At 50.4% G+C, this 17,584-nt stretch overlaps 5 protein-coding genes across 5 annotated transcripts; 3 read left to right on the forward strand and 2 right to left on the reverse strand.

Moving 5' to 3' along the window:
• Positions 1-514: 514 nt before the first annotated feature.
• CDV56_100161 (ankyrin repeat domain-containing protein) lies at positions 515-3,084 on the forward strand (the record flags this gene model as incomplete). The annotated part of the gene is made up of 2 exons (XM_026753780.1): positions 515-1,092; positions 1,167-3,084. 2 exons carry the CDS (start codon positions 515-517, stop codon positions 3,082-3,084), a joined length of 2,496 nt encoding a protein of 831 aa, XP_026611858.1.
• A 473-nt stretch (positions 3,085-3,557) lies between these two features.
• CDV56_100746 (uncharacterized protein) lies at positions 3,558-7,197 on the forward strand (the record flags this gene model as incomplete). The annotated part of the gene is made up of 8 exons (XM_026754365.1): positions 3,558-3,696; positions 3,757-5,835; positions 5,912-5,970; positions 6,019-6,060; positions 6,177-6,269; positions 6,313-6,586; positions 6,649-7,058; positions 7,111-7,197. 8 exons carry the CDS (start codon positions 3,558-3,560, stop codon positions 7,195-7,197), a joined length of 3,183 nt encoding a protein of 1,060 aa, XP_026611859.1.
• Positions 7,198-8,321: 1,124 nt separating this feature from the next.
• CDV56_101469 (uncharacterized protein) lies at positions 8,322-9,680 on the reverse strand (the record flags this gene model as incomplete). Its single annotated transcript, XM_026755088.1, has 1 exon — positions 8,322-9,680. One exon carries the CDS (start codon positions 9,678-9,680, stop codon positions 8,322-8,324), a length of 1,359 nt encoding a protein of 452 aa, XP_026611860.1.
• Positions 9,681-11,820: 2,140 nt separating this feature from the next.
• On the reverse strand, positions 11,821-12,871 carry CDV56_101957 (uncharacterized protein; the record flags this gene model as incomplete). The annotated part of the gene is made up of 2 exons (XM_026755576.1): positions 11,821-12,493; positions 12,789-12,871. 2 exons carry the CDS (start codon positions 12,869-12,871, stop codon positions 11,821-11,823), a joined length of 756 nt encoding a protein of 251 aa, XP_026611861.1.
• A 63-nt stretch (positions 12,872-12,934) lies between these two features.
• Positions 12,935-17,543, forward strand: CDV56_102104 (uncharacterized protein; the record flags this gene model as incomplete). Its single annotated transcript, XM_026755723.1, has 8 exons — positions 12,935-13,036; positions 13,104-13,532; positions 13,592-13,801; positions 13,850-14,187; positions 14,243-14,390; positions 14,444-15,687; positions 15,746-16,145; positions 16,827-17,543. 8 exons carry the CDS (start codon positions 12,935-12,937, stop codon positions 17,541-17,543), a joined length of 3,588 nt encoding a protein of 1,195 aa, XP_026611862.1.
• Between the last annotated feature and the right edge of the window lie 41 nt (positions 17,544-17,584).

Here is a 17,584-nt window from a genome sequence, read left to right on the forward strand (position 1 = left end):
CCCGCAGGGCCCCCCTTTTTGGTCACGGCAGCTATGTAAATGCGCCAAAGAGCCTCTTTCTTGTTTTAAAAATCTGTATATAGAAATATAGATTAGAAGCCCAGGGCTTACCCCCTGGCGGCCTTTGCCCCAATAGGGAATTGTGGGAAGCGTGCTTGTCACGACCCACGGCCGTTAAATACACACACACACACACACACCTAGATTAGCATTCCCATCATCATCATCATCATCATCATCATCATCATCATCAATCGTACATCGGTTTCATCCATCATATTGCTTCTATCATAGTAGACTCACTACAAAGGAGATGCTCCTGCAGACACCTGAGTACCACATACACTCGTGAATCAATGAGCTGGTTTGGAACTTCTTTCTTCCTGTTTCTTGTTGGCTCTCTCGCGTTTCCTAAATGTTTTTAAACAAAGAAAGGTGTATGGATATGGATCCATTGCATGTGAGACATATCAACACTGCCATAGAGAGCAAACGAGGCACTTTAGAAGTGGCCATGAGGCCTGTTGCTGGAATTGGCATGGTTTCAAAAGCAACAGGCCATAAGCACTCTCACGAATTTGGGCTCGTCCAGGCGAACGCTCGCTCCGATACTGTCGAATATATAACTGGGTTGGGATTCCAGGAAAAGGAGAAGACCACCCTCATCGCCATGGATCCCCTCTCTATTAGCGCGAGCATTATTGCCATCGCAACACTTGCTGGACAAACCTGTTCCGTCCTCTCCGACCTGCGGGCGCTCTGTCAAAGCTTGCCCGGTCGGCTCCACGCGGTGAATAATGAGGTTGCTGACCTCAATCTTGTCCTTCTTCAGTTGTCCTCCCTCATAGATGACCGGGCTTGTCTGCCGGAGAGCGAGCTGTCAGCTATTCCTCATATTTTGAAGCAAGCAAACAAAAAATTAGTGGAAATCAAAACCATCGTTGACCAGCTATCTGCCGCCTGCCGTGTGTCTCGAATGGCTGTCTTCAGGGCACATGCATGGAAAAAGGAGCAGGGCAGGTTGCAGACCCTGCAAGAGGATATTCGAACGGTCAAGGCCAATATCAATATCATCCTCGGGACTTCCAACTCGTACGTGATCTAACATACTCTGAAAACAACGGGAAAATGCACGGAATAGTTCTATTCTCTAACTGAAATGCTAGACAAGACATGACGAAGATCCGGCTCGAAATTCAAGCGATCTCTACTATCGCTATGCAATCTTCTCAAGAGCAACTCGCCCTGAAAACGAATTTTCTGAGCGGGCTTGCTGCTGTTGACGAGCGTATAGCTCGAGTTGAGGAGATGTTACGTGTACAGGCTGATCAAGTCAAGGCCAGCCAGCTCACGCAAGTGGGTTCAACCTACGACATGTCAACAACTGCTCGAAGGCAGCCAGTTCGGCCGTCCACTAAAGAGGCGTACCCGATAACACCGCGATCCGATGGGATTGGTATCCGCGTAACTCCCTTCTCCACGACTTGCCGGTCAGGATGCCACTGTGCGTGCCATTTGCACCAGAAAAAGACCAGTCCTGCGCTCGTTGGCCGCGTTCTTGGTTGCCTGTTCGTCGGATATGCTGGCATTCCGCTCCTTAGTCCAAAGTGCACTGTCCAGTCGTGCAACAAGTCCAGGGCGAGGTCTTTATCTTTGGAATACTGGTTTCCTCTAGGTTCGCTGTCGTCTGCCATTCTAAGACTGCAAGTGGGTTATCAGCCGAATATCGGAACGCTTCTTCATTTAGATACGCTAAGAAGGGTCCCGGACACGGCACAGTGCGTCAGCTTTGCCTTGAGCGGTGACATTGAGGGACTGAAGCATCTCTTTGTCAGTGGATTAGCTTCCCCCCGCGACATCAGCTCCACTCGAGGTTATTCAGTCCTTCGATGGGCTCTCTACGGGAAACAGTACGAGACATGCAAGTTCTTGATCCAAGCCGGGGCCGATCCCGACTATAGGCCAATTGCCGCAAGCGACAACAGCCCAAGGAACAAGGCTTGTCATTTCCTTCTTGAAGGCGGACTGTCTGACACTGCTGTTAACGCCCTTCGCACCATTACTCAGGGCGGATATCTGGAAGACTTCGTTGAAGAAGCGGGATTTACGAAGACCCATAAAATTGTCTTAGGACTGTCGACACTGGACTTGGAAGACGAAATTTCTAGGAAACCGGGAGATGTTAACGCAGTGGACGCGATGGGACGAACACCACTGGCCTGGGCGGCAGCACGAGGAGATACACGAGCGATCGTCACATTGTTAAGTCATGGTGCGAATCCAAACATAATGGATGTCCAATTCTCCGGCCCCTTATCCAATGCGGCTGCCCAGGGCCGGACAGTCGCGGTTCGTTTGCTTCTGGAAGCTGGCGCACACACTGACTTTCAGATTCCCAACGGCGAGAAGAAAGGAAGCCCTCTCAACTGCGCTGCCCGAAACGCTACGGACGCTCTGTTGTTAAAAAGCCTTCTCGACTTCGGCGCGGATGTGGATGCATGTGGAACCGATGGGAAGACAGCCTTGATCCACGCGGCGCGAACCGACAACGCGAGTTTTGCTATGCTGTTGCTTGAGTACGGCGCAGATATTAACGCTATATCCGTCGATGGCTCGACGGCTCTTACGACTGCCATCGCATATAATAGTCACAATGTCTTACGGCTAATTCTTGATCGATGGCACGAATACTCCATTTGCCCGCGACTCCGAGGCCCACATCTACTTCAGGTTGCGGCGCTGCATGCCGACATTGAAACTCTTCATATTTTGGCCACCACGGATCATCTCAGAATGAAATACGACAAGGGATACACACTTGGCGATTTTGGCAATTGCTTACGACAGCGCCCCGACTTGACAGACGGCCTGGCAAACACTTTCGATGAGCTGCTGAGCATCATCAATCACCTGCCAAGCGCTGATCGCAGCCCAAGGGGTGCTTCAAGAGCAGGAATGTTCTCGTCCTTTTCGCCACGTGCCGACTCTGATTGCGAGGCCTTAGACGAACCCAGCAGTGCTTGTAGTTGCGATAGCTTCCGCGATGCCTTCGAGGTTTTCCCTCAGCAGAACCACATGGCTTGATATAGGAGCCCTTGAAGGCAGGTAGGTTTCAGATTTGACCGCAGGAAATAGCCGGAACTACATCAGGAGATTGAAAGAGAGAACAAAGGGAGTTTGTGCATTTACTAACATATTGGAATATGTTCGGAGAAGAGGATTTCCTTGGTGGCTGTCCAGAGAAGTAATTCCTTCACTAACTGTGACTTTGCGGCGGGTGAACAAAGAATGGCCCCGATTAGTCTTATGCATCAGAGCGCCACAAGCCTCCAGCTAGCAAATAAATGCTGATTGGCACACGTAGGACACAGTGGAAACACCCTCTGGCTTTCTACTTATCAGAAGGGGAGCGGGGTACTCAAGGACCAAAAACGACTGTGTGTCTCTTGATGATCTCTCCCTCTCATTCAGCACTGTCAAATTTGGACTTCTTCATTATAGATATTCCTAAAGCCCTCATATTGTATTTCGGTCTCTTCGTCCTCCACCGATAGATCATGAGATTTGGTCAGGATTTACACCGTTACCAGGTGCCGGAATGGGCGTCTTCGTATATTCCCTATGTCTCTCTGAAAAGTATGTTCAATACAGCCGTCAGGGAAGCGATGCATAAGAGAACACAGCCGGACTTCACTGGTGAGTTATGAATCGTCCCTGATTACCTTCGTTGTCAGACGTTTCTCATACCTTCTTCAGAGACGCTCTTATCCCTGGAACGCGGCATTAATACCATAAGCGATTTCCATGACGACAAATATCAGTTTTTACTAAAGAGGGAAGACGGAATACGCAGGAAATTCGGCCTGCCGCTTGAAAGGGGCGAATGGTTGGTTGGCGAGCGTCTGGGCTGCTGCCAGCTGGAAGAACTTCTCCGTGCTATAATAGAACTCAGGGAAGATTTCCAGAAGTTGCAGTGGTATTTTAGGGTGAATACAGAAGCCATCAACAGGGTATATTCCAAGCTCGATAGGTGCAGCGGATTGTCCGGACCATTACACCAGCAGAGATCGAAGTGGCTTGAAAGGAAAGCTGATCGTGACGCCGTATGCGCAAGAGACGCTGAGATCTTGAGAAACCTGACAGCAGAGATTCGTCGCTCCCTGGCCCTTCCGGGTTCTCGTCCGGAAACTCTACATAGACAGTCAACCCAACATGGTGTGATCCCCGATCTGCTGTGTTGCATCACGGAGGATCAGTCTTCACAGTTGAGCGCCTTCCTGGAGAAGCTTTCCTTGGATTACGGAGCACACAGTCCACGCTTCCGAGAGCTAGTCTATGACATGGCGGGGCTTTCTCTGACCTACGGTGCGAAAAACTCGGTGAATTTCTTCCTGTTCGAGGCATTCCAGAAATATGGTGTCGAGATCGACAACGGTATCTTGATCCATATGATCTGTCTTTTGGGCCGAAGTGGTACCTTGGGAGGATATAATGGAGTGAACATTACTTCTCCTTGCGGTCATAAGAAGCGTCGTGACGAGGTGATGGCCAGCTGCTTCTTTCACACTGTTCAGCGGCTCGGCCACCAGAAGAAAGACGTCTTCCTGGCGAAAGACGCCATTGGACGCAATTGTCTTCACTACAGTGCCTTATATCGCCTGCAAGTCATCTGCCAATCGATCCTGGAGCCTGCCCGCCGCGATAGAAGTTACGCCCTCCGCTTGATCTTGTCGGTAGACTCCCAGGGATATACACCGTTACACTACGCGGTGATAGACAATCATCTAGCTATTACAGATATGTTTCTGGCCGCTCTTGACCTGGAAGGAGAAACGAGCGAAAAGACGACCAAGGACTTGGTTACGTTACTGGACGAACTTCTATTTATCGCCATTAGATATCAGTTTAGAGACATAGTCTACCTACTTGGCAAGCGGCACTCGGGCTGTGACACGCAATCTCCTGAAGGGGAGACTGCCCTATATGTGGCCGCCCAAACTGGGAATGAGAAGGTCGTTGATTTCCTTCTGAGCACAGGCTGGGTGAAGTATATCGACGCTGCCGAGACTGCCCGGGGATGGACGCCGCTGTTTATTGCATGTGCGCAAGGCCACCAGGCAGTGACAAAGCTCCTTTTGCAGGCAGGAGCGAGACAAGACATAGTTGACGATATTGGCTGGACTTCCAAAGAACACGCCGCGCTGAGAGGTCATCTTATTGTGGCCGAAATGCTGGATTCATGGAGTACTCTCAATCTCCCTGGCAGTCCATCTAGCATGCACGTGAAACCTGTGTCTGGAGCACAAGTCCATCTTCCCCCTGACTACAGTTATGTTATAATCAACCTAGGTGCGACGCGGAAAGGCAATCAGGCCAAGGCCGTTGTATTCAACCCCAATTCGGAAGGGTACATTTGCACCGGCGGCTCCCTGGCTCTTGAAGTGTCGGTCTCAGAAGGGAATGATACAAGTCGAGCGGTCGAACTGCCCATATTGAATGATATGGTCAACGAACCATTTACTTTTCCCGTTTCTGATCCTGACAAGACTTGGCTGGCGTTCATGTTGTATCGCGCTGGTTCTCTGCACACAGGAGGACGAGCCCTCCTGGGAAGCGGCGTCGCCTTATTGAAAAGCCTCAGCGATTGTTTCGGGACTGATAGGGAGAGCCTTATCAGGGAACGTACGATCCCCATATTATCAAAAGACACACTGATCCTTTTGGGTACCGTGACTTTCACCTTTCTCATCGCCAGCCCAATGGCTCCGCTGAATATCTCGGCACGGGGCACACCAACGTTTACGACAAGCAGCCTACAACTTGTTGGCCACAGAGGTATCAGTTCCGCTTCATTCCCCGTGTCAGGCCCGTGTCAGGCCCGTGTCAAGCAACTGTTGACGGATTGACAAAGGACTTGGTCAAAATACTGCTAACCGCAGCCATCTTCAGCTTGGGGAGAATACAATGGAGGTACGTGATCCGTCTTGACAAGCTAATTTTGGTTAACGTCAAGTCCAGTCATTTCGCTCAGCTGCAAAGCAAGGCGCCACTTATGTAGAGGTAACTTACACAACTCATTGTCTTATCGGGATATACTGACCTCACGTATAGTTCGGTAAAATCCAACTACTCAGAGCGGTCTTTGTCTTGCGTACTAAGTATGACCAGATGTGCAGCTGACAAGAGACTTGGTGCCCGTTCTTTATCATGACTTTTCTCTGAGCGAATCGGGGACGGATATTCCTATTCATGACTTGACTGTGGAACAGGTCAGTACCTTCGGAATAGATGAAACTCAACTCACATATCTAGTTTCTGTATGTCAGCAAGCTCCAGTCGGGATGTCCTGTTCAAGATGTACGAAAGCCACATGGGGTTGAGAATACCCATACTCGCTCTTGGTCCTTGACAGGAGAGTATGGACCAGGCACTCAGGAGATCCGTGATAGGCTGAAGCACACCGTGGAATTTACAAATAAGGGCTTCAAGCCGAATACCCGCGGCGACTTCATCCAGGATTCTTTTACCACGCTGGAAGATGTGCTCACAAAACTGCCCGAGTCGGTTGGTCTTAACGTTGAAATAAGTAAGCCTGGCTTCAACCTTGGCCGAGTTTCTTCTCCAAATGAGCTATATTGACACGGTCAGAATATCCGAGAATCCATGAGGCGGCAGAAGCTGGAGTCGCGCCTCTCGCCATCGAGATCAACACATTTGTCGACAAGATTCTGGAGAAAATCCTCCTGCACGCTCGGAATACACGAAACATCATCCTCTCCTCTTTCACTCCCGAAGTCTGCATTCTTTTGGCCTTCAAGCAACGAGTGTATCCAGTGATGTTCATCACCAATGCCGGCAAGCCTCCAGTGGCGGATTTGGAGACAAGGGCTTCCAGTCTACAGTCTGCTGTTCGTTTCGCGAAGCGGTGGAGCTTGTCTGGCGTCGTATTTGCATCCGAGACCCTGATCAGCTGCCCCAGACTCATCGGATACGTCAAGCAATCCGGGTTGGTATGTGGGTCGTACGGACTCCAGAACAACATCCCAGAGAACGCGAAAGTAAGGTTCCTCTGTCCAGAGGAGAGCGTACAGTTCACTGACTTCGTTTAAGGTGCAAGCAGCTGCTGGGATTGACATACTAATGGCCGATAGAGTTGGACTGATCTCGGGAGCCTTGCGTGCCGGTGGCTATCTCTAGAGATTTTCGGCCTTGGCCTCGGCCCTCTGCGGTCTCACTCTGACTACTTGCCTCTATTAGCGGGCTGCCTCACATTGACTGATGGTGGCGGGAGGAGAGGAACATAACACGTTAATTATTCTTGGTTATCCGGAAATTCAAGATACAACGGATTCGTGGCCACAGCCTATTTCCCTCTGTGCAGGGGCTGCCCTGTGGGATATGTCCCGGGGCTGCCCGACTCCGGTGCCGTTCTGAATTCGGGCTGCATTCGCAATGCCGACTAGTATCCTTTGAGCAATTGATTTGTTGTGCAGTACAGCCGCCCTTCCTTTATCTTCTCTAGGCTTCCTTGCCGCATTCGCTGCTTCCCTTAGTCTTGGTACCTGAGTTTGACACCAAATGGGATAATGATCCCAAGGTCGGCGGTTGCACAGACCCTAATGTCCTTGCCTTCACCGTCAACGAAGGGTCTTCCGGCGCCATCATACTATGCGACAAGGTGTTCAATGGACCTCGATTATACTCAGTGGATGCATTCAAGAGCAGTTTGGTTAGGAATGACAAGCTATCGAAGAGGCCGAGGGGCTCCAGGAAATCTCCGAAGTGTTTCCAGCCGGGCGAGCTCTGTATCACGAATTGTTTCATCTGTATTGGGGCTCCTCAGTGATGAATCGGGGCAATGATGAGGAATATAACTTCTGGAGGATGACAGGTAATTCACTTCGAAAGGATGACACAATGTACAAGACGCCGCAAGCCATGATGAACCCAGAGAATTACGCTCTGACTGCGTAAGTACTAATCTTCTTCTCTTGTGATTATGCTCACAATGCTGTATGGCAGGGTCGCCTATGATTATACTCCGCATGTCACCATCACTAAGGACGGCAAGATATACCCAGTTGAGTTCTGCACAGGCTTCTGTACGTATGAAGCGTGAAAATATCCGGACAGTTATATCCGGATAACCTAAAGGTGAATGAACACTTTGGCTCTTACTCGTCTATCACCGTACCCAAGCTCCTTGGACATCAACGTGTAATGAGTCAAATGCTGGACTTGCTTGAATGCATGATATGCTAGATTATCAACTTCATAGTATCTGTGGTATATTGCGACACAAATAGCTAAACAATCGAATCTCATTCGTAGTCATCATCATCGAAATATCGAAAATTCTGTTTCCAGCGGTCAATATCCTCTTGCCTAAGAAAGGTATACCATCGTCGGTAGTACTCCAAAGGATTGGCAAGGGCGGAGTGTGACCACATTCCAAGCTGTACCATCCGCTGCTCCTCCCAGATTGCAAATCCATAGCGAACATACGCTTGGAAATACATGTACTTAGCCGGTCCGGCCTCAGGGTTCCCAACCATACTACGCCAGAATTGGACACCGAGCGGTTCTCGGCCTAGGTCCTCCCACTCCTGGGGCCGCTGCGACTGCGGCCCATAATCATGGACCGGGCGAGGCTCGTAGGGGTGTACTCGGTTACGGATATAAAATTCTTCTGGAGACGGGGAGCGATCTAAGAGGAGGCAGCCTCGGGTAATTACAGGACCAGCCCAGCTTGAATCAGAGCTCGAGCTGGAGCTTGATTCTTCGTCGTCGGTGTCCTCCTGTAAGTCCTCGGCAGTGTCCAATTGGCTGTCGTCTTCGGATTCCTCGTCGGAGTCTGTTCCATAGAAAAAACGACGTGCTCCTAGCCTATGTGGCTCTTCAGGTTCCCCTGTCAGGTCCGGATGAGGCTGGGACGGAGGCTCAGGACTGGCTTCAGGACTGGGCTCATGCCTCAGGTCTAGGACGTCCTCTTGACTGCAGACTTTGTCGGGTCTCTGTTGGGTCTTTTGCTGCGCCCCTTGCTGTGCAGATAACATTGCCTCCAAGCTTGGTCCACACTGCTCAAATGATCGACCTTGAGTAATGGCTCTTGAAGAAGGAGGAGGCTCACAGACCCAGCTAAACTCCTTTTCATGAGGGACCCTGGGCAGCTTGAAGGGGTGTTGAGACAGAGGCTGAGACGGGTCAAGTGAACTTTCCACCAGCGGAAACCTAGCAATAAAAAACAAAGCTGTAAAGGCCTCGTATACCATAGCATTTGATGTAAAATGCTGGTAGGCGCCACTTGAGGCCAGTCGTCTCAGGTCCCCTGGGGACCATCCCAGAGATCCCATTGAACCCTTAATCTTGAGTTCGTTCCAGAACATGACGCGCCAAAATGCAAGAACTGTCCGCTGCTCCTCTGTCCAGGTGGGTATCTCAAAGCCTCGGGGATACTGTCGTTGGCCTAATGGACTCTTAAGGCATTGCTGGATGGAGCTCTCGATACATAGATGTGCCAGAACATGGATATGGTGGGCGAGACGAACGAATTTGCGCAGATGTGTTGATGATGCTATAATCCTATCTGCTGGTCGGATGTCACTGTCTATGAAATAATCGGCGTCCCCATAAGTTTTGCATTGAAAAGTGCCCGTGTGCATGGCGAGGATTGCTTGCATGAGGATCCGAGTCTGGACGGGCACAGTTAAGAGCATGACTGCAGAGACAATGTCACAGGCTCTATCATTAAACACAGATAACATTAGTCTAGATGTGTGCATAAGACTCCACACGGAGGAAAAGTCGGCACATTGCTGGAAGACGGCGATTAAAAGCTCACTGGGCAGCAGGGACAGCCGATCAAGGCCTGTGCCATACGACTGTCGAGACATTCCTGCTGATCAACAGTTGGACTGTTGGACTCAGTCGAAAAGACGATAATCCTCTGTGGATGAGCGGATGGAATGGCTTGATTGTAGGCCTGGGGCTTGACCAGGTTTTAACTAGTAGTTATTTGGGGATGTCTGAGTCACTCCAAGGCGTCAGCCACACGTGACCTTCATACACAGGAGTTTAGTCCATATCCTCGAGCCCTGCAAGTTCGGAATCCATGATAGCAGCTCCTCGTCCAATACTCCGATTGCTGCCGAGAGGGTATCAAGCAGAATGTGGCCTGGTGTGCAACCCCTGGAGAAGTATATTCTCTGTTGTCACACCTGCGAGAAGATGAGATGAGTGGAAAATATCCCTGCCTCTCATTATATAGGGACGTAAGTGATACTTCCTCTTCTACAGTGCTTTTCTTCCTTCCTCCTAGATAGATCAAGATCAGAGTATGAGTTTCATTCCTTCTTCTTCTCTCCAGAGATGCTAAGATATATTAATGTGAAACTAGGTCGCATAGATCAACAGGGGTCTCGATGACTCACTAGACTGTGATGGGAGAAAAACTACCTTAGACTCCTTAGTAGTAAAGGGTATGCTAAAGCCCCCAACAACGACTAGTCTGATCGGTGCTACTACTAAGTACCTTAGTGGTTCCGGACGGTAGGAGCCGGGGTCAAGATCACTAGTGGATGCTAATTTCTAGCGGCATGATTCCTGTTGGCCATTGAAGCTAGTGTTGATGTTTAGTGAGGCCAGATATACATTCTCAATTCCTCACTAAGCACGTCATGGTTGCAAACTTTATCAAGCTTGGTAGGTTCTCTTAGGGCCGTTCTAACCATCAGACAGAGCATAATGCAATCAATGCTTTCTTCCACGTCCATAGCTAAGCGGATTGCTAAATCACCTCCAGAAAGCACCCCAAGAGTGGGATCCTAGGCTACAACACGAACCTCTCCATGGCTCTCCACAATTGCAACCAGTCTGTTACATTTCCCACAATAATGAAGAGAATCCTGGCAATCCCTCATCACGCAAGGTAATATAGCACCAATCGGGCCACAGAAGATGCAACAGAGACATGACCAGAGCCTGCACTCATCTTAGCATATGAACTCAAGTATTCGTCTTTTTGCTAGCTCAGCGACGGGTATATGGGGATCACTGACTTTGCCCGATGCCCAACCATGAACTCGACTCTGGTGGTCGCTTGTGCATGGCAAATGGGGCAGTCAATGGTTACAGGGTAATTGGTCAGCGCAGACCACGGCGACGGTTGTAGAGCTGCAGGCACAGGTCCAGCACTTCCAGTCAGAGGAGAGGCTGGTTGATCTGCGGCTGGTGCTTTCTCTGTTGTCGTTCTGTCGATATACTAAACCGGGATTCTTTCCGTTGCAAAGACATTGGTCACGACTTACTGTTCCTGCTGAAGAGTGTTTGGTTTACCACCTTGACCAGTGGCTGGATGATTACTTGGTGCTGCTTTTTCGGACATCACTGAGATAGTGAATTTGATCAGGATATTTGCTATTATCGAGTTTCGCTTCTTTCTGTCAATGACTAAAAGGCTTGTTATATCTAGTTTACCACGCGCAATCTTAGGCTCATCACCATGCAGCATCAGAAAGATCAGGAGATGATCAGGAGATAATAATGTGTGGCTAATTCCCCGGGTCCGACAGACAACCCATGGACCGTGGTTCAAAGCTTGTGGCAACGTACCCTGGTACACATTTATTTCCGCCCTCTAACTAAGGTAGATTCTGTGTCTTGGAGAAGTTACTAAAGAAACCAACAGATATATCAAATCAATGAGATACCACACAGCACAGAGGCGTGGCGCAACATCTTCACCCGCTATGAATATCCCAGTAGCAAACTGCGATACTGCTTCGAATATTCCGTACTACCTACCCTTTGATTAGGATCCATTCACCCAGTATACACCCCATTCCCATCCCTCCTCATCATCCACATCGGGTACGGATCATCCATCAGGCCGCATAACCCCCAGAGACTAAAAACAGACGCCTTCATCGCCCCATCAAAGCCCGTGGCCTCCCTCTCCCACTCATCAATCTCCGGCCAAGCCTCCACGGCCTTGACCCACCACTTATCCAGATACCGCCCGGCGTGCGTGCCCTCGCCGATTGCTCTCGCACCGGCTTTTCCTAAGACCTGGCACACCTCCTCGTCGACGACAAGACACACGTGCCGCTGCGTCGGGTGGCCCCAGTTCCAGTTCTCTCGACCCCTGCCGCTGGCGCGGTCGTCGATCCAGGATTCAAAGTGGGATCGCACGCCGTGGAGCGAGATTCCGTCGAGCTGGGTGCGGTCTTCGATGATGGTGGGGCGGTGGTTGGCGCAGATGAGCTGGTAGCCTGTTTTGAGCTCTTCGGGGGGCCCGGCAAATGTTTCTTTGAAGTATGCGTATTCTTGGCGGATCTCCCGTTTTATGTACAAGTTTGTTAGCTCGACGATTTGGGGGAATTGGCGGTAGGATTCGGGGGTGTATGTGGTGCGGTAAATGATGAAACCCCAGGGTGGTGCTTGAGGGAGTTGCAGCCGATGTATGAGACGCCAGGTAGGACTGGGGACCACGTTGCTTTGCAATGAAATAGCAGATTGGAAGTTAATGGAGGTTACCTAGGAAAGGAGGTTTATTGAGCGGACTAGGCGGATACTTATACTTTCCGTCCACCTTGCCAAGCAGCCAAAGCCAAGGAAGAGACTATGCCAAGGTGGTCCTGGTCCGCGGAGTCGAAAAGCGGGGGATTTATGGCCAAGAGTTCCTCTTGATTCTGATTGTGTTGCTGAGCAAGAAAGACTTGTTCTCTTGCCAGTTGGGCGTTTTTGTCGAAGATGAGGTTGCTCGAAAGCAATCAGTTAGGGTTCCGAACCCTGTCTGTCGATCTGTTTGTTGATCCTCATCCTCCACACGGCACGGGCCGATCACAGCCATCTGCATCATCGCCATCATCATGATCGACGCAACAACCAAGCTCAAGCGTTGCGCAATGCGACGAACTCGGATGATTCCGCGACCATGGTCAAGAACGCTCTGGCAGTTCTGGCCCAAGTCAACAAGGACCGCGTGGAGAATCCCAATTTCAACCAATACGCCTCCCAGGAGCCTCACCGCACACAGGTATAGATAGATGATAGATCCCTTCGAGTGATAGAGACAAGTGTGACAAAGTACTCATGTTCAGCAGGCATCGTTCGCGACTGCTGCACCGCTAGATTATAGTACTGAAGCGGTAGAGAATGCCCGCCTTCCGAAACGCGATGCTCCCTCTACCACGACCCGTGGCAACAAAGCATATTCTATCCCACCGGAGCTAGCTAGAGCGGCTCAGATCGTTGCGGAATCAACGGATAACACGCCGAGTGGAAATCACAGCGACGTAGCGGCTGATATTCGTCGCAAATACGGTCAAGGAAAGCGACACACTAATACCCCGCCACAGGCTCTTGTCCAGTCGAATGGCCTTTATGACTTCCAGTCTTTCGCCGAAAATGCAAACGTGTCGCTGGTTGACCAAGAGAGTTACACAGGACTTCACAAGCGCGCCCCTTCTCTGTATTGGATGCCGCACATGGAAAAGAATGGCCACAGTCCATTCGCCCCGGACGGCTACAAGGTATTTCGCCCCTCTTTCAAAGTTTCTTCGCACTCGCGAATACTGAGACAGTAACCTAGATTTGGAGAAATGTTCGCGACTACGGAGCCAAGGGTGACGGGGTCACAGACGACACGGATGCTATCAACAGAGCAATTTCAGACGGAGGGTGCTGCGGTGCGGACTGCGGCTCGAGCACTAGGTATCCTGCAGTAGTCTGGTTTCCAGGCGGCACATACCTGGTTAGCTCGTCCATTATCCAATATTATAATACCCAGTTCATAGGTGATGTAAGTTCCACGCACAGTGCTTCGGTGAGCATGTCTAACGACCGCTAGCCACTGAACGTGCCCACGATCCTAGCCGCGTCGAGCTTCATCGGGCTGGGCGTTATTACTTCAGATCCCTATGTGAGCGGCAACGAGCAATGGTATCTCAACCAGAACAACTTCCTGCGCAGCATCAAGAACTTCAAGATCGATATTCGGCCAACGGATCCGTCCGCCTATGTATGCGCAATTCACTGGCAGGTGGCGCAAGGTACTTCGCTGGAAAATATCGAGTTCTACATGCTGTACAACTCAGACGTTCCTGGGAACACGCAACAGGGTATTTACATGGAGAATGGCTCAGGAGGCTTTCTGACTGACCTGACCTTTGTGGGTGGGAACTTTGGGTGAGGCCGCTCCTATCAATAATCAAAAGGAGTGCTAATCAAGATCTTTCCCCAGTGCCTATTTTGGCAATCAGCAATTCACAACTAGTCAGCTCGTTTTCGTGAACTGCCAGACAGCTCTGCAGGTCCATTGGGACTGGGCATGGACCATGCAAGACTATGTTATCGAATCATGCACGAATGGTCTGGTAATCGTTGGCGGGGTATGGAATCAATTCCTTCCCCTTACATTGAATAACAAAGCTGATGAGGATAGGCTGGTGGCTCCATGAGTAATGGGCAAGGCGTTGGCTCCCTAATTTTAGCTGATGCCATCATTGCCAATACCCCGAATGGCATCGTTACATCCCTCCACACGGAGAACTCTACATCCTTACTGCTTCAAAACGTCGGATTCTTCAATGTTAAGACCGCGGTTGTGGACAGTGTAAGAAATCAGGTCCTTCTCCCTGGCGGCAATGAAGTCCTGAAAGACTCATGGGGTTTTGGTATGGTCAATGACGCAACTGGTGTTGGATCCTTTGTGAACGGGCAGGATATCCCTGTCATGAATCGAACTGAGAAAATGCTTGGAAGTCAGGCGTATGTTAAGCCGAACCTGTTCACACGCCGTCGCCCCCAATACGAGGATCTTTCGACCGATGACATTGTCAACGTGAAACTATTCGGTGCCAAGGGCGATGGAAGCTCTGATGACGTGGTCGTGTTGAATTGGATTCTGGAATACGCTGCCAATCTATCATCGGTTGTGTACTTCCCTTATGGCGTGTATATGATCAGGGATACGTTGAAAGTTCCCGTGGGTTCGCGAGTTATGGGCCAGGCATGGCCTCAGATTGTGGCCACGGGCCCCAAATTTGAGGATATCGATCACCCTTATGTCGCGGTCAAGGTTAGAAATCCTGGGGATGTGGGCATCATTGAAATCCAAGACATGATGTTTACGGTGTCCGGTCCAACTGCAGGAGCTGTTCTTGTCGAGTGGAATGTCGAGCAGTCCGTCAAAGGCTCTGCTGCCATGTGGGATTCGCACATTCGTGTTGGTGGCGCCATCGGTTCCAAGCTTCAGAGGGAACAATGCCCTAAGCAGACGCGTCGTGTGAATCCGAATTGCATTGCGGCGTCTCTCCTGCTGCATCTGACTCCATCGTCAACTGCGTATCTCGAAAACATCTGGGCCTGGGTCGCCGACCACGATTTGGACGTGATCACACAGGATCAAATTGACGTCTACTCAGCTCGTGGTATCTTGATTGAAAGCCAACAGGCCTGGCTCTACGGGACCTCGTCAGAGCATAACGTCATGTACCAGTATCAGCTCTCTGGGGCGCAGAACATCCTGATGGCTATGATCCAGACGGAATCCCCATACTATCAACCAGTACCTCTAGCGCCTAATCCCTTTACACCGGGAGTGTTCCCTGACGATCCTCTATTCGACGACTGCAAGTCCAATCCACTCAAGTGCGCCGTATCCTGGGCAGTCCGTATCGTCGACTCGTCTTCCATCTGGATTCTCGGAAGCGGCCTCTACAGCTTTTACTCAGACTACTCCCAGGACTGTCTTAAAACTGAGAACTGCCAGCAGAGAGGCTTCGAAATTGAGCAGAGCTCTGATATCTGGATTTATAAATCTTTGCACCAAGGCCATCATCGAAATGGTCACTCCGTTCCAGGGGGTACCCACATATGCCTGGGATAACGTCAACGGATTCCTCTCGTCAATCCTGGCTTGGCTGGGTGGTGCTGAGCAAACAGCGGGCCAAAGGGAGTTCCCTGGTTTCACGATCTACACTTCTTCCGGGCTGGAGGATGCTGATCTTCCTCTGGCCTGCAAGAATTCCCTAGCTGAGCGGATCAAGTGTGACCCCTACGTGTCCTCTATGATGCAGCTGAGTTATCATGGATCGCTGGATAATGACACACTCACCGACTCAATCTGCGATGCCAGCTGTGGGGTCAGTCTTTGGCAGTGGTATAACTCAGTGGAGCGAAACTGTGCAGGCTATATGATACCTGGCGGGTCTCCTCCAGTGGTAGTTGGAGCACGTATGTGGGCTGGCTTTAATGAAACGTGCAGCAAAGATAAAGAGACTGGAGAGTATTGCAATGGTATACCTAATATGTCCCCTGCCTCCTTAGCCTCCGTATATGCTAACGTGGGGCTGCAGCGATTATCGATGACTTTACCATCGTAGATTCTACGATGGTAAAGTCATCGATAATCTACTTCCAATAACTATTTGACTTCTTTAAAGTCTCTAAACGCGATTGAACCTATTTATGAATAACCCATTACGTGTCATGTTTATATGATGTGCCTCGACTGCGAGTGTTTGACGTCAGTATGAGTAAACGACTGTACCTAAGCTGAGAGATCACATACAGTTATCTACAGATGAATACAAACATCTACAGGTATGGCTTTCTCAGGTACATCGGGCTTAGATGCTCTTCTGCGTCGTCCAGAGCAGGAGAGCATCTGGACACGCTTGCTGAGGGCCCCCGTGCCTGTAATTGCGGAACTTCTTTACAGCCGATTCGCTCAAAGGCCCATGCCCATGCCCATGCCCATGTCCACTGACCATGATGGCCCAACCATACGCGTGGTTTGCATCTCAGACACTCACAACACTCAGCCCCAACTGCCTGACGGAGATATCCTCATCCATGCAGGTGATCTCACCCAGTCCGGTACTCGAGAGGAGCTGGAAGCACAGATCGAATGGCTCGATAGCCAGCCCCATCGCTTCAAGGTAGCGATAGCGGGGAACCACGAGCTGTGTCTGGACCCCAAAGCTCCCGCTCGCAATCGCACCGGGCCAGTCGACTGGAAATCCATCCGTTATCTGGAGAACTCATCGACAATCCTCGACTTTGGTGATAGCAGACGCGTCAAGGTCTTCGGGTCCCCGTACACCCCTCGGCACGGGAACTGGGCTTTCCAGTATCCGCGTGCTGAGAATGTCTGGGACGAAATACGGATCCCTGATGACATTGATATTCTTGTTACACACGGCCCCCCAAAGACACATTTGGATCTGGGACGATACGGCTGTGAATTCCTTCGGTCTTGGTTATGGTCGGCGAAGCGAAGGCCTTTGCTACATGTATTCGGTCATATCCATGGGGCTTACGGGAAGGAGACTCTGTGCTGGGACGATTTCCAACGAGCGTACGAGAGCATCCTTGACGATGATGCAAAGTGGAGGAATCTGATCACGTTAATGTGGCATGCACTTGTACAGCTTATACGCCCGAGATATCCATGTGAAAGGACTATTATGGTTAATGCCGCTGCAGTTGGGGGACTCCGCGATGAAAAGAGGCGGGACGCTATTTGCGTTGATATCTAAACCAGCCAGCAGAGAACATCATGGACACCATCAATAGAGTA

Source organism: Aspergillus thermomutatus (assembly GCF_002237265.1).
Source record: "Aspergillus thermomutatus strain HMR AF 39 chromosome Unknown NODE_201, whole genome shotgun sequence".
NCBI classification, from domain to species: Eukaryota; Fungi; Ascomycota; class Eurotiomycetes; order Eurotiales; family Aspergillaceae; genus Aspergillus; species Aspergillus thermomutatus.